General features: G+C 42.1%; 1 protein-coding gene across 2 annotated transcripts; it reads right to left on the bottom strand.

Moving 5' to 3' along the window:
• Nucleotides 1-1,661: 1,661 nt before the first annotated feature.
• dcaf15 (DDB1 and CUL4 associated factor 15) lies at nucleotides 1,662-16,859 on the bottom strand. 2 transcript variants are annotated; one of them, XM_017723928.2, is made up of 14 exons: nucleotides 16,740-16,859; nucleotides 15,375-15,472; nucleotides 14,058-14,196; nucleotides 13,705-13,811; nucleotides 13,242-13,387; nucleotides 12,611-12,769; nucleotides 11,088-11,450; nucleotides 8,942-9,175; nucleotides 7,906-7,997; nucleotides 7,255-7,377; nucleotides 5,134-5,216; nucleotides 4,476-4,580; nucleotides 3,801-3,916; nucleotides 1,662-3,041 (listed from the first exon to the last, which is right to left on the bottom strand). In XM_017723928.2, exons 1-14 carry the CDS (start codon nucleotides 16,839-16,841, stop codon nucleotides 2,986-2,988), a joined length of 1,923 nt encoding a protein of 640 aa, XP_017579417.1. In that variant the 5' UTR covers nucleotides 16,842-16,859; the 3' UTR covers nucleotides 1,662-2,985. The 2 variants fall into 2 exon arrangements, with proteins under 2 accessions (XP_017579417.1, XP_017579418.1); XM_017723929.2 differs by having other exon boundaries at nucleotides 7,906-7,994.
• Between the last annotated feature and the right edge of the window lie 1,629 nt (nucleotides 16,860-18,488).

Raw genomic sequence — 18,488 nt, 5'->3', positions numbered from 1 at the left:
GGGACAGTTTATTCACAGACTTGTCAGAAATCATACTCCAGATGTCAGATGAATAAAATACACTTCGGTTTTATCATGCCAATTCTGCTTTGTGGTCAAAAATACATTTGAAAACAGATATTTATTCTGATGTGTGTAGTTTCGTACATTTATGTTAGAAAACGTCTGGTTCAAATAGCAGAGCTGCGTAACCTGAATTGGGCTTTGCATCGACTTTTAATGACCATCACAGCCCCTCTGTCACCCTAACCTGAGCTTCTAAAAACTAAGTTTACATTTAAGCAATAGAGCACAAGAGGGAGTGTGGTGCCGCCTTCAGCTCGTGCCGAGAAATCACAGCTGTGATGTTAAAGCGATAACACACAATGTCGAGTGTGCTATTGCTTGTATACAACAGTTAAATAATTAAAGTAAGAAATGAATAAACTGGCCATGAACGCGGCGTTTAATGTTTTAATGTTCAGTTCCTTCCTCCTAATTATAGCTCCTTAACAAGCAGTCCGTTACTACGTCACAGTAACGAGCTCCGCCCACTCGCTGCTCAGCCGGCAGTTCGTTCTCCAGCTGCTTACACTAAATTCCCAAACTGTCATCACCACCGAGCAGCTTTTCGGGTTTTTATTGGGTCAGTTTTACGGCTCAGTCTGATTCGGTCAGACTCTGAAGATCAGACACGTTTGGCGAATGGTGTTGGGTTCATTTCTGGCTGATTCCGGGTTATTTGGGTTCTTCTGTCTCAGTGTTTCACAGTGATTCGCTGTGTTTTGTGATTATAATCATGCAGGAAGCGCAAAACATTTGGAATTATTTATTTATATAAAAAGAAATTCAAATAAGACGATATCAAGTACTGATGTTATTGTGTTTGTTTGCCTTTAGCAGTACTTTAAAAAGACACCAAAAACTACGCAATCTGGCTTTGGAGCTCAGTCCGTGTAGACGACAAACATCCTGAACAGAGTTTTCACATTTAATCCAAAGTTCCAGACTCTGAGAAACAAACACTTCACAAGTTTGTGCAGATGCCCTCTTGGGTGGCAGCAACCGAGCAATTTATTAGGAACACCTCCTTGTTTCTGCCCTCATTGTCCATTTTATCAGCTCCACTTACTGTATAGCTGCACTCTGTAGTTCTACAGTTACAGACTGTAGTCCATCTGTTTCTCTGATACTCTGTTACCCTGTTCTTCAGTGGTCAGGACCCCCATGGACCCTCACAGAGCAGGTACTATTTGGGTGGTGGATCATGCAGTAACACAGATGTGGTGGTGGTGTGTTAGTGTGTGTTGCGCTGGTCTGAGTGGATCAGACACAGCAGTGCTGCTGGAGTTTTTAAACACTTCAGTGTCACTGCTGGACTGAGAACAGTCCACCAACCAAACATATGCAGCTAACAGCGTCCTGTGACCACTGATGAAGGACTAGAGGATGACCAACACAAACTGCAGCAGCAGATCGTCTCTGACTTTACATCCACAAGGTGGACCGACAAGGTAGGAGTGTCTAATAGAGTGGACAGTGAGTGGACACAGTGTTTAAAAACTCCAGCAGCACTGCTGTGTCTGATCCACTCATACCAGCACCACACACTAACAAACCACCACGTCAGTGTTACTGCAGTGCTGTGAATGATCCACCACCCATATGGGGGTCCTGACCACTGAAGAACAGGGTAAAAGGGGGTAACAGAGTATCAGAGAAACAGATGGACTACAGTCTGTAACTGTAGAACTACAAAGTGCAGCTACACAGTAAGTGGAGCTGATAAAGTGGACAGAGGGTGTAGAAAATCTGCTGTTCTACTGAACAATGTGAATTCTGGACCTGAATTTTCTGCTTGGGGAAAATCACCCATGATGAAGCTTCCAGTGACCAAAACACAGGCCAAATACCTTCTGCAGTCTCCAGGACTTACTGTTCAAACATGCTTACAGATCATAATATCTCTCAGCGATCTGGTCAAGGGTTCAGACAATGTTATGGATGGTGGTGAAAAAACCAGTAAATAATGAATTAACAAAAAAAAAAAAAAAAAAAAAAAAACCATCTGACTCACGCAAACGTAGTAGAACTGATGCTCTAAAGACGTTAGATCCATTAAAAAGCTGCTGCTAATGTTGCTAGAAATTAATGAAAGTGAAAAGTCACTAATCAGCCCTGACATCATTCTAACTGGTGGTTGTTAGGATCTATTTTTTGGAAGTTTAAATGGACACTTGGGAATGACCAAAACTCAAAATGAGGTCATCTGAAGCCAATTTCACCACTTACGCTGTAGTTATTTAGCCATTATAAAGCCAGGTTTTGGCTAATCAGCTGGAGACCTGTTTGAATCAATGGTCACCGTCAATTGGTTCAAGCTAAAGTTAACTCAAAAGAACCAACCAAACAATCCAGAAGACTTCAATAATCTACATCAAGTTGTATTACATCTGAATTTAGGATTCAAATCTACAGAAAGGTAGCTGGAGGTCTGGTAAGCAAGCTAACAAGACTGACTTATAGGTCCCTGATTTATACTGATGGTAAACAGTCCCATTAAGTTAGGTGAATGAAAAACTTATGAGCTGAACATGCACACAAATAGGACACACTAAAAAAATAATACAAAATACAACTAAAAATGTATATAAAAGAACTTTAGACACTTTGTTCATTCCAGCTGTGATAACAGACGGGCAGCACGGGTTGGTATGACTGTCTGTACGTTCTAGTGCAGCTTCCATTGTGTAGCAGCAACAATTACAGTTCACTGGACTTCGGTCTCCAGTCCCCTCAATCTCTACGTAGCTTTCACACTTGAGTTTGTCAAAAGAAAAAGGTTCTACAGTCCTGTATTACCTAGATCTGGAATAAGGTTGAACAAAACCATGGACAAGGGGGGTCCCCTCAAAAGCAGGACTGAAAACTTGTGGGAGTTTTATGGACTTCTCCCCCCCCAAAACTGCTCTCCCTGTTTGTTACTGTGTCATTCTAGGAGTTTTCTCAGAGGACGATCCATGTGCCTCTATCGCTGTCAGCAAGTACTTGAAGAGAAGTGCCTACAAAATAAAGTACGAAGCACAGTGTTAATCCAGACCTTCTACTTTGTTCGTTTACTGGCCATTTTATCTAAACCCCTACCCCACTAGCTGCCAACCTGCATGTTAAGAAGAGCCATTTTTGTCCTTTCAACAAAAATCTAACAGCATTTTATGTCCATTTCAGCATCTTGGCTGTAAATATGTCTTAGTATGCGATAATGTTATAGTTTAGGGTTAAAAAAAAGTGTATAAAATGAAAACGCACTTACTTTGTTCTGCTTTAAGTTTTAGCTCAGCTATAGCTGCTTTTCTCACATCTCCAGCAGGAAACTTTTCCACAAAAGTGGAATAGTTTCCTTTAAAATATCTCTCAATGGTTGACTTTTTACGAGGCTAAAATCGCTTCTCATCCCCCAGCTTCTGAGTCAAATTTTCCCATTCCACCATAAATGGTGAGAATGTAACTGCTGCACCATTTAAGGCAGAACAGGAAAATTACAGAAGCTGACTTCAGCTTCACCACTTTTACACACATCAGTGTCACTGCCAAGTTGAGTGGACCACCACCCAAAAATATCCAAGCAGGAGGAGCTCTGTGGTCTCTACACACCCACAAGCTGGAGCTACAAGGGAGGGGTTTCTGATATAGTGGCCAATAAGTTCTTGCTTTGGTTATTCAAACATATTTTTCTTCAAGGTTATACAGAAATGCAGCGAGAAACCCCCCATAAATATCACTACAAGTAATGTTACATATACAGTATGGGTGACACACACCTTTGTGCAGGGCTTCATTGGTCATGCGGTTGATGTAGCGAGAGCTACTCTCAGGAACGAGCCACCTCATAACTGTGTTTACACATGATTTTCTGTAAGAACTCCACACACTCCCGCTGAGAGAGAGACACACAACTGTAAACTCCAAAACGAACTGGCCAAAAGGCTACTTCAGTAATATTCAGACTGAGTCAACTTTAAATACAAAGCAAAAAATGTATATGTATGTGTGTGTGTATGTATAAACACACACACACACACACACATATATATATACATACACAAACACACGCACACACACACACACACACACACACACACACACACACATTACATATACACACACATAGGCCACAAATGTACGTTTGCAGCAACAATGAGCGGAGAAGTAGTTTTCAAAAAATGTGTTAGTGTTATTTTATATTTGATTTTCATTAAATCATGCTGAAATGTATATATGTGTCTCTCATAATGGTATTAAGAAAACTCAGTCACAGTTTGGCGCCCCGAATTGACACAGAGCTGTGAGTTGCGTAGAGATTCCTACCTCTAGTTACTTTAGCACTGCCTGGGCTACTGGTGTAATAATAATAATAATAATAATAATAATAATAATTTGAATAAGTACGATTTGTGTAATTAATGGAAATCCTTTCTAACTTCAGAACAGCTCACCTTGTTTGACCTTTGACCTCTATGAGGTCACCAACGCCCACGGTACAGCAGGCCCCTGTATTCAGATCCCAGCTGACCTGCAGACTGGAATGATACGATTTAGGCCTGCAAACATACAAATTCACAAACATTCAGTGAAAACATCAATTACATTAAAAAAAAAAATGATACAAAATTCATGAATCAACATTTTAGTCCTCATTGGTAAATAAACGACGACTAAAAATAGATTTTTTCAGCACCAACTCGTTGTTCTCTCTCAGACTCTCATTCGTACTTCAATCACTTGGCTTGCAGTTTTATTCGTGGCAGAGGGTTGAACTGTTCAAAATGCAGGTAGAAGTGGCCCAAATCTGATCTTTTTCCTCATATGTGACACAGAATCTGTCGTCTTAGATTTGACACTTTTCTTTGGATCAAAACAGAAAGTGCCATATTCGGTACATCCCTACTCTAAATATCAGCTTTAACAACGTCAATATAAACTTCTCAGCAAAGATCTGTGAATAACAGGTAATGGAAGGGAATAGATAGTAAACATGCCGTGACTGACTAGGCCAGCTGGACATGGCAGACCAACAGGGCAGTTACGGGGCTTCACATCTCTCACATTGTGTGTCCTTCACTCGGTGTGTGTCTACAGTGTATATGCGCATACCTGCTGTGTTCCTCCTCACAGTTGGAGAAGGCCAGCAGCAGAAGACCAATGTTTATCACCACTATATTCGTCTCCGGGCAAACCTGTCGTCATAGAAACAAATCTTAACACGGCAAGTGAGCAGTTGCCATGGCAATACACTTAAAACAAAATATGCAAATGCACTGGAATGTCAGTCAGAACAGCGTGGCACTGAGGCAGTCCAGGAAACTATATTTAAATTCTACATGGAGACAGAAGATATAACAACATAAGCACAGACACCGGCATCAGGTGTACACATGCACATGGTAACACACCAATCAGGCCTAACATTATGACCACCTCCTTGTTTCTACGCTCACTGTCCATTTTATCAGCTCCACTTACTTAGTTTTTAAACACCTCAGTGTCGCTGCTGGACTGAGAACAGTCCACCAACCCAAAATATCCAGCCATCAGAATCCTGTGGGCAGCGTCCTGTGACCACTGATGAAGGACTAGAGGATGACCAATACAAACCGTGCAGCAGCAGATGAGCTGTCGTCTCTGACTTTACATCTGCAAGGTGGACCGACAATCTAAGAGTGTCTAATAGAGTGGACAGTGAGAGGACACAGTGTTTAAAAACTCCAGCAGCACTGCTGTGTCTGATCCACTCACACCAGCACAACACACACTAACACACCACCACCACGTCAGTATTCCTGCAGTGCTGAGAATGATCCACCACCCAAATAGTACCTGCTCTGTGAGGGTCCATGGGGGTCCTGACCACTGAAGAACAGGGTAACAGAGTATCAGAGAAACAGATGGACTACAGTCTGTAACTGTAGAACTACAAAGACCAGCTATACAGCAAGTGGGGTTGATAAAATGGACAATGAGCGTAGAAACAAGGAGGTGGTCACAACGTTAAGCCTGATTGGTGTACATATTTTTAAGCATACCTGTAGTGTTATATTTTAAAAATGCTATCCTAACTACCTAAACCAACCCAACATCCATGCAGTGAAAACATTTCTATTGCAATGGTGCTGAGTGTGTGTTTGTTTATTCTTTCCATCTCACACTCACACCCCTCATTCATCAGTGTGCATGCTTTACAAAATTTACGATGATTTCCAAACATCTGACAACACAAGTTCATCAAAGTTAACAGGCCTATGCTGGTACTTTATGCTAAAACAACTTATTTTTAATTATGTGTTAGTGATGCACAATCAGAATCAGCCAAGATTGGAATCAACATTATTTGCTCTTTAATTGGGCCAAACTTTCACATCTTTTCCATTTTTAAATCAGCTGGCTGTTTAAATGACATGAATAAATTGCAGTGTGTAATGTCGCATATTTATTCATGCATACATTTCCAAGTCATGTATAAATTATGCTCTGACGTTTTGGTTCAGGTATAGCAGCAGCACTCAAACAAGCACAAGTGCACTTACCTGCCTCACATCACTGATGTCATAACATTGTAACACATATCTGCCATGTTTGGCTAATAAAAAAGTTGAAAGTTGAAAAGGTGAGAGCTTTAGATCAAAAAGCCTAATAAAAAGTAATGGCCAAAAAAAAGAAAAAGAAAAAAAAAAAAAAAAAAAAAAATCAGCTATCGTTTTTGGCTGTAACAAAATTGGAATAAGCCTCGAAGATAAATGATTGCTGCGTCCCAACTGTTTATTTAGTTATTATGTAGAACTGTGGACTGCTAATCAGTATTGCTCTGTTAACCATCATCATAGGTAAACATAAACATCAATATTACTCTGCGACACGATTGTGAAGCATTAAGCAGCCTCTTCTGCACCGTTAAGCATATGTGTGCAATTATCTCAGTGTTTTTATCCGAGTTTTCTGTATTTCTTTGGTCTTTCTCTGAACCTGCCTGAGCACCAATCTGAAGAAAATGTATAATCATTTTGAGATCCATTATCATTGTGATGTACAAAGTCTTAAATAAACACACACACGCACACACACGCACGGACACGCACGCACACGCACGGACACACACGGACACGCACGCACACGCACGCACGCACACTATATAAGATTTTGTTATATAAGACGAAGCTTGGGTTTTTGGACGTTACAACGATGGTATCATTAAATCAGCCAAGCTTTAGAGACACATACCTCTAGGATGACAACATCATAGTCGCTAAAAGAGCAGAACTGTGAGGCCCACTCAGCATCGTTCCTGATGACCTCATTGATCAGATACTCAAAATCCAGAGTTAATTGCTCTACGCACACACACTGAGAGAGCGAGAGAGAGAGAGAGAGCGAGAGCGAGAGAGAGCGAGAGAGAGAGCGAGAGAGAGAGCGAGAGCGAGAGCGAGAGCGAGAGAGAGAGAGAGAGAGAGAGAGAGAGAGAGGACACCATTTTAACAGTTCATGCAGCTGCTTTTAGGATTCGTGCCAATTCCCAAGAAACAGTGATCAGCTGATAAATAACAACAGCTGAAAGTAGTGCAGTTTTACAACAATAACATACCACATTTTACATTTTAATACTAAGCAGCCTGAGAACATTTTATAGTGCTTTAAAAAAAAGGAAAGCATACTTTATCAAATGTCATTTGAACATTATTCCACATCATGCAAAACCACATTTCCTTCATTTTTTTAAATAAATAATCCTGATGACATTTTTGGTTTGGCAGCGTGACGTCAAGTCAACTGTGAAGCTCGGGTTTTGAATCAGAGCGAACCAACTGAGTCAGATGTTGACAGAATAACCGATTACAGAAATAAATGTTAGTCACAGCCCTGATAGGAACACACCTGTCCGGCGTAATGTCCCGTCACCAGCTGCAGGTTTCGTCCCTTCAGGTCCGAGACGGTGAAAGGCAGCTGAACCTTATCATCCTCTTCTTCTGAGAGAGAGAGAGCACATTTTAGTAAATATTATTTTAAAGGGCCCACATTATGGAAATTTTCTTCACTTTTGTAAGTATGTAAACAACACTGATGTTTCCAAAATGTGCTGTTTGCTTCCTGGTCCACACGTGGATACGCCACTGCAAAAAAACGCCCAATTAAATTAGTTATTTTTGTGATGACATGAAAACCAGACTGCTTTTTTTAAATGAGGCACAATACAGGGCAGCCAGTTAGAACAGAGACCATTTACATACATCACTCTTTAAAGGCACAGAAACACAAAACAGCCTGTTTAATCCTAAGGAATAAAGAGAGGCTGTAAAATTGTCACTGAAAACTGGATGGTGGCCGTTTTTTGGTGCATAAACACCTTAAATGCACCTCTGAAAAAAAAACAAAGACAAGAATCATTTAGGAAATGGACCCAATATTTTGTTATGACATGCCAAAATTGGTGCAGTTTAACTGCCACCCTCATGCTGGGTTTTCGTGTATTGGGAAAAAACCTTTGTTCCGTGCCTCATCGCGGTACACCACCAACGGCAGCATGCAGCCAATGATATGTTGCCATGGTGACAGCATCAACAGTGAAAACAGAAGATTACTGTGTTGGCTGTTTATTTAAGGTGGAAAAAGGCAGCAGGAAGTTCAGTACTGGTTTGTTTTTACTGTTTTACACTGTGTGACGCGGGGTCCACGTCTCCTTTAAAAAAAAAACAAAAACAAACCTTTCTGTTTTTTCACTGCCATGGTAACACAAAAACTTCACTCCTCATAGAGTGATTCACTGACCACCGCAGTACGTCATCGCTGGCAACATTTTCCGTTGCTGCTCCACTGAAAACAACTGAACTTGCAGTTTATTCTACTGCCAACATGCAATCACAGGATTCGATCAATTCACCTGATGCCTTTTCACACCCGTTGCGTGTCTTACCGTTCTCCTGCTCTGATGACGCTGACTGCTGGAGTCGGTATCTGAGCCGTGTGTAGTTCACATATCCAGGCTCTGATGAGGATGGTGATGATGAAGCTCGAGGTGACAACGAGGAGGCAGAGGAAGTGGACGCTGGAGACATGATCGTGTTAGCGTCCTCCTGCTCCGGGGACAATGACGTACTCTGGGTCCTACCTGAAGTGGACGGCCCTGGAAGGCTCACTTTATCATCCTCTGTTTGGGGAGAGTGGACGATATGGCAAAGATACATTACAATGCCCAGATACAGTTTGTTATTCAGTGGTAACAATTTATGCAAAAATAATCACAAGTGGCCAGCCTAGGGTTCACTTTTAGCAGCTGTAGCCAGTCAGCAGCCTGTCCATGTTGTCCTCCCATAGGAGTAGAACAGAGTGATGGATACAGCTCCTTCACACTTTTATTCCCTGCGGGGTTCAACCCAATGCCACATGTATAATATAAATATGTGGGGAGTGAACAGTGTGAAGGCACTGAAAATGTGTTATTTTATATGTTCTTTACAGAAAATGAGCAAAGGCCAAGGACTTTGAGGTTGAAGTAATAAAAAAAATCAGATCATTTTTTCTTTTGGTAAACACTGAAAACGGGTCCCAAAGACACAAACACCATAAAGGGTTAATTATACATTTATATATGTACTTTCAAAAATTCAGGGTGCAAATGCCATCACTACAACAGTTCTTTTATGGGGAATGTCCTTAGTTACATAACTGTAAAAAACATGCTCCCATTTCTCCGGGGAAAATTAATGCAGTGTAAATTTATTTAAAAAGGTACACAACTGGACCTTAAGGACACAACTCCACTGCATGTACTACAGGGACTAAAAGCTACCCGGACAGCATTTTTTCTGACCCTTTTCACTCAGAAGAAACAGGAGGAAAAAGAAGAACTACTGGTAGCGTCATAGTGGACTGGACAGATGTCCAATCAGCTCCTTGTTAGTATGTGGTTTATACAGTTACTGTACACTTGATGCTCTTTTCAAGATCTCTATTATTGGTTTAAAGTAGCCCGTTTTAAAGGTTAAATACAGCTCCTCGGTGCTGTAGAACAAAATAGTGAGTGTAGTCGAGAAGTACTGACGACGGAGAACTTGTAGAGAGGAGAATTACCGCTCTGTAACATCTTCCGGATTTCTCAAACACTAGAGGGCGCTCCAGGGCGAGTCCAAAATTAATGAGCTAAGACGGAGCAAAACCATAGTTTATAAATGCTTAAACATTTTAATCTAAAAGAACACAGTCAAAATGGAGCCTTATGTATATTCATGACGTCAGGGAGAGCAAACAGCCAATGAGCTGCTCTGCTTGCCAGCCAATCAGCACTCACTAGCAGCAATGCCCACCTTCTCCTGTCCAAAACCCATTTGCTGTAGAAAAATAGGAAATACATAGGCAAGTTCTCTTTGCTTTTTCTACTTCCTAAAATTAAAGAAAAGCTCTGGGGGCGAATGATTAGAAATTACAGGCAAATTCACTTGAAAGAAGCCCTGAATATTCTTTAATAACTCTCACAAGGACGAAGCAATCTGAGCGAAATAATGTGCTCCTCAGGATGTCGCTGCTGTCAAAACAAAACCTTGTATCTCTAAAATGGCAACTTTACAGGAGAAGGAAAAAACCTGCTTAATTTTTAATGTAAGTCAATGGAACCAGAGCTCAACCCCCACCCCCCTTTCTTGGTACAGACCATGCACCTTCGTGTGTCTGGCAGAAAACGGAGATCACTTCCAGCATCACATGAAATGCAATCAATCTTGATCCGTCAAGGTGTGTAGCATATTTTACTGTTCAGATTGCTTCATCCTAACAGGAGTTACAGCAGAATATTCAGGTCCTCTTTCAAGTGAATCTCCCTGTACGTTTTTAGCTCTATTCACCCCATTCATTGAGGATTTTGTTTGCGGACACCCTTTGCTGTTTAGCAGTCCTGTTTTCGATATAACGGGGGAAATAGGAAGTGGCCAGGCTCTTCATGAACCAGCTCTGCTGATGACACCCAAGATATACTTGTAAAAGTGTATTGTGGCGTAATTTAATCACAGCAACAGTAACCTATCATTTTACTACCTGACCCTACTGTTTTATCCTTTTTTCTTTACCTTTCTCTCTTGTTCTTCGCTCTATTTCTCCAGAGGGCCTGTGTGAGCCTTGGTCTTTCAACTCTGCCTTCTCCTTTCCATCGTTTTCTCTTCGGCACCGCTCACTCTCTCCCTCCGTCCCAGCTGCCTGCGCTCGGCGGAAAATGTCCGCTGCAAACTCTCGCGCCCTCACGGCAGCCTGAGAGCGGCTGGGTGACAGCGGTGTGGGGTGGGGGTTGGTCTGTCTGCGGTCAGGTGACCCATGAGAGGAAGAAGATGAGGATGAAGATGAAGGACTGGGTGGATGAAGAGAGGAGGAAGAATGAGCTTCCCTCTTCCTGTACAAGATTTGATTATTCTGCCCATCCGTCTCTTGCTTCCCTCCTGTGAGAGGAGAGAGAGAGAGAGAGAGAGAGAGAGAAAGAGAATGTTCATATAGAATATATGTCCAAAGGTTTCCAGATGTTTCTTCTCATTAACACTTTTAGCTGCTTTAAGGTTTGCTGACACAAGTGTTATAATAAAAAGCACTGACAGCAGAACAGACAAGCTTAGGGTCACCATATGCGATCCATACATCAGCTAGAGGGGAGAAACCTCCCTGGTGGTACTTGCACTGATACTTCACAAGTCGGCGGAGAGGAAGACGTCATGTTCTCACCACCGTCTTTTAAAGATCAGAGCATAAACTTTGTCTCCTCTGCAGACCAGTTTCTGCTCCGCCATGTCGAACGGTAACTTTCACTATGCTGCAACACACGTGATCAGAACGTGCTTAAGCATTCCGATAGGGAATGTAATCAGATAGAGGCGTTTACATGGTTATTATTCTTCTATTGTATTCAAAATAGGTTCAATTGGACTAGTCCGACTGAGGCGTTTACATGGACGTATTCTATTCTGATTGAGCTATTAGTCAGATTATTAACGGATGCAGTGATGAAGCCCCAATGAACACCTCGGGGATAAGTTCTCAGATAAAGCTCCAATGAATTCCTGTGGGATGGAGAGAGTGAGGAAGTTTGGTCAAAAGCTTCTGTGATGAGCTGAGGCTCAACTTGGGTTGAGTTGGAGTGACAAAGCTCCTCTGAATGCCCCTGGAATGCTTTGGAAACTGCTCTTACGAAGCTCCACTGAACTGAAGGCAATTGCCTTTGGGATAATTAGATTGATAATTAGATTGATGAAGCTCCACTCAACACCTCTGGGAAGATGAAGCTCAACTGTGTTTGGAAGACGTTTTGGAAGAGATGCAATCAATCAAAGTTTCACCGAACACTTTCACCTGAACAGAATCAAACCTCAGAACAAATGTTTCAACATTCAGTGTAAAACCTTCCCAAAGGAGAAGAGGCTGTTTCTGCAGCAAAGAGGCAACAAACTCCCTATGATTTCAGAGGAAACCCCAGATAAGCAAGCGCCTGGGTTACTTTCAGACATTCTGCAGTTTCTTTTAGGCTTTCTTTTTACACAGATATAAACAATTACAAATACAGACATAAAACTGGAGGGAGAGAGAAAGACACACAGACAGAGCTCCTTACCAGAGCAGAGGGAGATGGCACAGGCCACTAGTGAGTAGCTGGTGTTAAGAAGGATGACCTGATCCTTCTTCAGTTGCAGAGCTGGCTGGAAGGTGGGGAATGGATAGACCACCTGATAACGTGCGTTTAGTACATAACCGTGCTCCAGACACTCTCCTCCTACACCGAGAGAGAGAGAGAGAGAGAGAGAGAGAGAGAGAGAGAGAGAGAGAGAGAGAGAGAGAGAGAGAGATCTCAATACCACACCAGTACATCAAAATGTGCATATGTGCATGTAGGTGGGCAATATGACAGCATTTCATCGTGACTATGAAAGATTGTCATAATATGCTGTTCTGAGCACATCTTGGATATCCAAAGTGCTGAAAGTATGAAAACTAAAGTAAAAGCTTAAAGTACAAATATTTCATTTTACAGAGAGCATAATTAGTTCTGTTTAACAAAATGTATTGCAGTTTTTTTTGTGAAACATTGAATAATAATCACAGCTGCTATATGTTTTCTATAGTGTTTATATATAACACTACAAGTTCTTTTTCTTCTTCTTTTTTTTTTTAACGGAAACACTAAATATCATGGTGCACGTCACGTTTTGTAAAAATGTCCACCCCTAGGTGTAGCATATAAGTACCTGTACGTATAGTAGATGCAGTAGGTACAGGGCAGCACTGCTGGCAGGGTTTGGCAGGAGGCATGGAGGCAATGGTGATGTAAATGTCTCTGTTATTCTCATCACTCATCATCATGTTCATCAAAGCTGAACTGCTGCTGCGTGTACTGATTCATACATTCAACGAGAAATAATCAATTAAAATATTAGCAGAGAAACCAGTGTGTTTGTAATATACCCACATTTCTAAAATTAAACAACAGAGAGCTGTATTTATGTATCTTTTCAGAATCAGATGGGTGGAGGTCCCACTCAGCGGTCTGCACATGTGTAATAATTCACACGGTTTTAAAGCTCTTGAATTATTACCGTTTATGAGCCTAAACATTGTTAACATGTTTACATGACATCAAGAAAAAGTTACAACACTTGAAAGCACTGATTTAGCTTAGTGCACCCAGCAGGGAATCTAAGAGGTTCTCACTTGAAGCCAAAGATGACGATCTTAGAGTGGTCATTGTGCCATTCGCACACAGTCAGATAGAGTTCACTGTAGATATCTTCGCCTGCAAACAGACGTACGTGGTGCACCTGAAAAGGAGCAAGACAGAGAAACAGACAGAGAGCTGTCAAATAACTGTTTATCTCAATGCACGAAAAATCAAATATTAGATATTAAAACATTTTTACGTAATATGAATGCTACTTGTATTAATAGCTTATTAAGAATCACACTAGCCTGTTTCGTCACATCATCTACGAATGAAGAATAAAGACTGACCTGGTGGACAGGTCAATGACACACTGTCCCTGTTAGGGACCATCAGCTATTATTACCTGTTTGAGGCGGCTGTGCAGGTTGAACTCCCACCAGTACAGGTGGTATGTGTAGAAGGAGAAATCATCATCCTCACCACAGTCGCTGGTGTAGGACAAAACATAGCGCCCGCACTTCGTAAAGCCTAAGAAGATATGACTGAAACAGGGACACAAAACGGTGAGGTCAGTAAGCAGGTCCTGGTCGTACATGTCCTCTAGTCAGTTCCTGTCGTGGAGAGTGGACAACCAACCACAAACGCTTAAAAAGAACTGTTCACACTTTCTGCATAACAAATTAGGTGGTTGATGTGAAACGCTGTTGTGAAGAGACATATTAGCATTAAGCCCTTTTCGGGTAGGATTAGTTTTCCATGGGGGAGGTGGGGTAATGCCGGTTTACCTCAGAGCATCTGTAATGTTTATGACCAACTCGCACTGGATGTGCAGAGTGCAGTTGGTAAAAAGCGACTGACATGGTGCGTTCAGACGGGACTACAATCACTGAGAAGCGCCGGTGATGATTACATCACCCCACCTCCTCACGCTAAACTAATCCTGTCCGAATGGGACTTTAGACATAGAGACACTTGCAGATCTGCTTACAGAGATGGTGAATGGAATCAATCTGCAACACAAAAGTTGTTTTTTGGCAAAAAACTAATTTTTCAAAACCCATTAATGGTGGAGAGGTACATACAGGGCAAAACAGTCCCAAAGAAAATGTATTTGTTTTGGATTTGCCTCTATTTTACCACAGTCAACATTACATATAGAAACTCAGAAGACTCGTGTAGGCTCTCTGGAGGTTTTGGATAGTAAATAAACTGGCTATATTTGTGTTGTAGACATTGTGACCCCTAGTTCCATTCAGCAAGGCTGCAAAGAAATCTGAGGCGGTGTGTTTAAATACGGTTGGTGCAGTGTAAAGTGTAACACCTCTGCCTTCTACGCTGTAGACTGGGGTTCAAGCCCCGCCTGGGTAACCTCCCTACACTATACCAATAAGAGTCCTTGGGCAAGACTCCCAACACTGCCTTCGCCATCTGCCATCATGTGTAAAATGATCAAACTGTAAGTTGCTCTGGATAAGAGCCAAATGCCATAGATGTAAATACAACAAGCCTTTTCAGATCAAACCACTCTGAATGACTGTTTAAATCTCAAACACTGAATTACGCTAAAGTTTTGAAATATCTGCAGCCTTTCCATGCTAACATATTGCTTTCTTTATGTATCCTGGCCAAGGATTATTTACTTATTTGTTTGTAACCCTGCAAAGGTGTAAGGCGGCGGGTACAGACAGCACTGTGGTCGTACACATTTCCAAGCACTCACCCTGCTCTAAGGAACTCCTCACTGACTATAGACTTCAGCGGCACACAGACGCGAGGTGGAAGCTTCCGGAAAAGTCGCTGAGACAGTTGGCCGTAGAGCTGCGGAGGAAGAAACAGTGAGTTTGAATATGCAAAGAAATGAAGGAAGTGGGAAATTACAGCATAACATCCCAAAGCTATTTCTATCTGCCACAGTTGAAACTCCGCAAATTAATCTTCAGTAAAATATGCTTCTTCTTTTTTTTTATTGATACTGAAATCTAAAAGTTCAAATCAAACTGCGTGTGACTTTATTAACTATGTTAACGTGCTTTTGCTAATCAATGCAATCTCACATTTAGGCTCATGGTGGCCAAATCTCACTCCTTGTCCAGGTCATTTTTAGCGACACTATTAATGACAGAGGTTTTGCCTGTTGCTGCTGTATAAAACGATGTAAAAGAGCCTCTTTGTGCGCCGTGGAAAAGGTGGGCAAAATAAAGGCAGCTTAGTTTAGAAAATTAAAGACATTAAAGGGGACCTCCACTCATTTTTCCAAAAATTCTAAATAATTCAGTCTTTGAGACGTAAACCAAGCCATTCAGAGTTTATGTGAAATGGTTCACTGCAGCGAAACCCACTGACCGGTCTCTACACAGTGGTGTTGAAGGGAACCAGGGGTCCACAATGTCTACAATGCAAACACAGCCACTTTATTTACTGTCCAAAAGCACCAGTGAACCTACACGTGTCTTCTGGGTTTATACGTGTAATGATGGCAGAACACTGATTACGCTGAAAACATGTTTTCTTTGAGGACTATTTTGCCTCACAACGCCCGGCATGTATCCCTCCGCCACGACTAGATAGATCTATCATCTAACCACTTCATGCAGCTTCACGTCTTTCTGTGATGGAGCTTCTAGAGGCATTCAACTCTTCAGACGTCTGGTTCCCATCACCACCACTGTGAACAGTTCTGACTCGGCGAGTTTCTCTAGAACAGAGCACCTCACACCAAACCGCTCTGTTTACACCTCAACCGTTTAATTATGCAGAGTTTCTCTGAAAATTCGGCGGACTTGCCCTTCAAGTCTGTCCCTCTGAATCGCTAGCAGGAGCACTAACGCATCACCTCCACGACCTGCGATTTCACTGTTAAATGCAACTGTTCAGCGTCTACCGGACTATTTTCACCCAAACACCCCGAACCGCTGCCTGTGCGGGGCCGTTCGCGGTCCGGCAGCGCGGAGCCGCCGGGCTGGGAGCTGAATGTTGTCGCTAGCTCTCGTTAGCTTTTGTCACTGAGGACCGTTTCGGAGGTCTAACCGCTTCCAGACAGTGCGCTTGCTGATAAATGACGGGTCGTTCGTTCGCTCCGAGTTACCTTCCCCCGTGTGAGGACTTTGACGACGTGCTCTTTCTGTTTTCGCTGCTGTTTTTGTTTTTGTTTCTGCTCGTCTTTCTCCGATTTCGAGCTGGGCGCCATTTTTACTTCTTGCCAAAAAAATCCCCCGGCTCCGCCCCGCAGCCCCACCCACCTCCGCCAATGATTGGCTGCTTGCGGGGCTTTGCGGCATGCTCATTGGTCCGGACGCCCGTCAATCAAATAAGTAACTCCAATACAATTCCTGATTGGACGCTGTTAAGGTCTGAATATTCATCGGCCAATCGGTGTTTTGATGTCCAGTGAACATTAAATGGACAACGTCTAAAAGAACAAATATGAAGATTAAACTCAATTAAGAACAAGAATGAAATTCACACACATGTGCACAGCCGTAAAACTACTGTAATGTATACCCTCTGGCTTATATACTTTCAACGTGGTGATATTTATGCATTTATTCACATATACAGGCAAAACATTATGACCACCTACTTGTTTCTTCACTCTCTGTCCACTTTATCAGCTCCTCTTACTTTATAGCTGCACTTTGTAGTTCTACAGTTACAGACTGTAGTCCATCTGTTCCTCTGATACTGTTCTTCAGTGGTCAGGACCCCCATGGACCCTCACAGAGCAGGTACTATTTGGGTGGTGGATCATTCTCAGCACTGCAGTAGCACTGATGTGGTGGTGGTGTGATAGAGTGTGTTGTGCCGGTGTGAGTGGATCAGACACACCAGTCCGTCAGGATTGATTGGAATGTGGTTGTCACGTTGTCTAGAAAGTCAACATTTTTTTGGATAATTATTCAGGTTTAGGCTCTTGCAGATAATTTTAGTTCCGTGAGGACTGGATGAAAATCAGGACAAGGAGGTTTTGAAAAAAATTGCAGTTTTGGTTACCTGACCGAGTTCCTTGGCTGCAAGCTTTACGGTTTGGTCTGCACGATTTGTTTAAGGGTCGAAAATAATTTATGCCAATCAGAACAAAAACTTGGTGTCCGTGCTTGGACCCCTAATTGATGTATGTTTGAACTTGTTAATGAGGATGCACTGAAGTGTAATCTCTGCCACAACCCACTGTGATGCAGTACCAGCAAATGACCACGAGATGTCGGTCATGTTGAACAGCATGAGACCCTCAGATAGAATAATGTGTGACCTGAGAAGTCCACGTACATGCCTTAACTATGCAGTGCCAAACATGACAAAAGATGTGAGGTTGAGATAATGCACGAGAGAGAGTGAAACCACGCAAGAAAGTTTGAAAATTTGCCCAAGAGAGATTGAAAGTTTGCCCGTGAGAACGTAGGGATTTGTTGATAAAATATATCTTTGAGTCATCATTAATAAAAGGTTTGTGGCAACTATTAATTTAGAAACTATTAAACTAGAGTACAGAGTCATTGTAACTAAGGCCCAGGCAGCCTTAGGTAGGAAAGTTAGGCCTAATGCTTCTAGGCAAGAGGTTTCCGTGCCAGGCACTGCTTAGAAGGCCTCGAGAGATGAGCAGATATGAGCTGTAAGAAATACGGTCTTTTTATTAAGAGCAAGCTAGCTTTTGGTGAGGAGATACATAAGCAGTCAGCAGGAACAGGTTGTAACTCTTAAATAATTAAAAAAGCCATTATGGAGAAGTCGTAAAATTGGTCCTTGTCAGACGAAGCATAGAGGCGTCAAAAAGTAAATTTAACATAGTGAATATAATGATAGCCAATGGAAACCCTAGGATGGTCGGAGAGGAGAA

The sequence above is a fragment of the Pygocentrus nattereri genome, chromosome 12 (assembly GCF_015220715.1).
Source record: "Pygocentrus nattereri isolate fPygNat1 chromosome 12, fPygNat1.pri, whole genome shotgun sequence".
NCBI classification, from domain to species: Eukaryota; Metazoa; Chordata; class Actinopteri; order Characiformes; family Serrasalmidae; genus Pygocentrus; species Pygocentrus nattereri.
Note: the sequence above shows the minus strand (reverse complement) of the source record. Positions and strands in the feature narration are given on the sequence as shown.

What these genes read in the sequence shown, in the direction of transcription:
- dcaf15 (XM_017723928.2), bottom strand. Translation starts at nt 16,841, where the DNA reads ATGGCGCCCAGCTCGAAATCGGAGAAAGACGAGCAGAAACAAAAACAA. An exon ending in TGCATCTACTATACGTACAG is followed by an intron (nt 12,770 to 13,241) that starts GTACTTATATGC and finishes CTCTCGGTGTAG; the next exon opens with GAGGAGAGTGTCTGGAGCAC. An exon ending in TGCCATCTCCCTCTGCTCTG is followed by an intron (nt 11,451 to 12,610) that starts GTAAGGAGCTCT and finishes CTCCTCTCACAG; the next exon opens with GAGGGAAGCAAGAGACGGAT.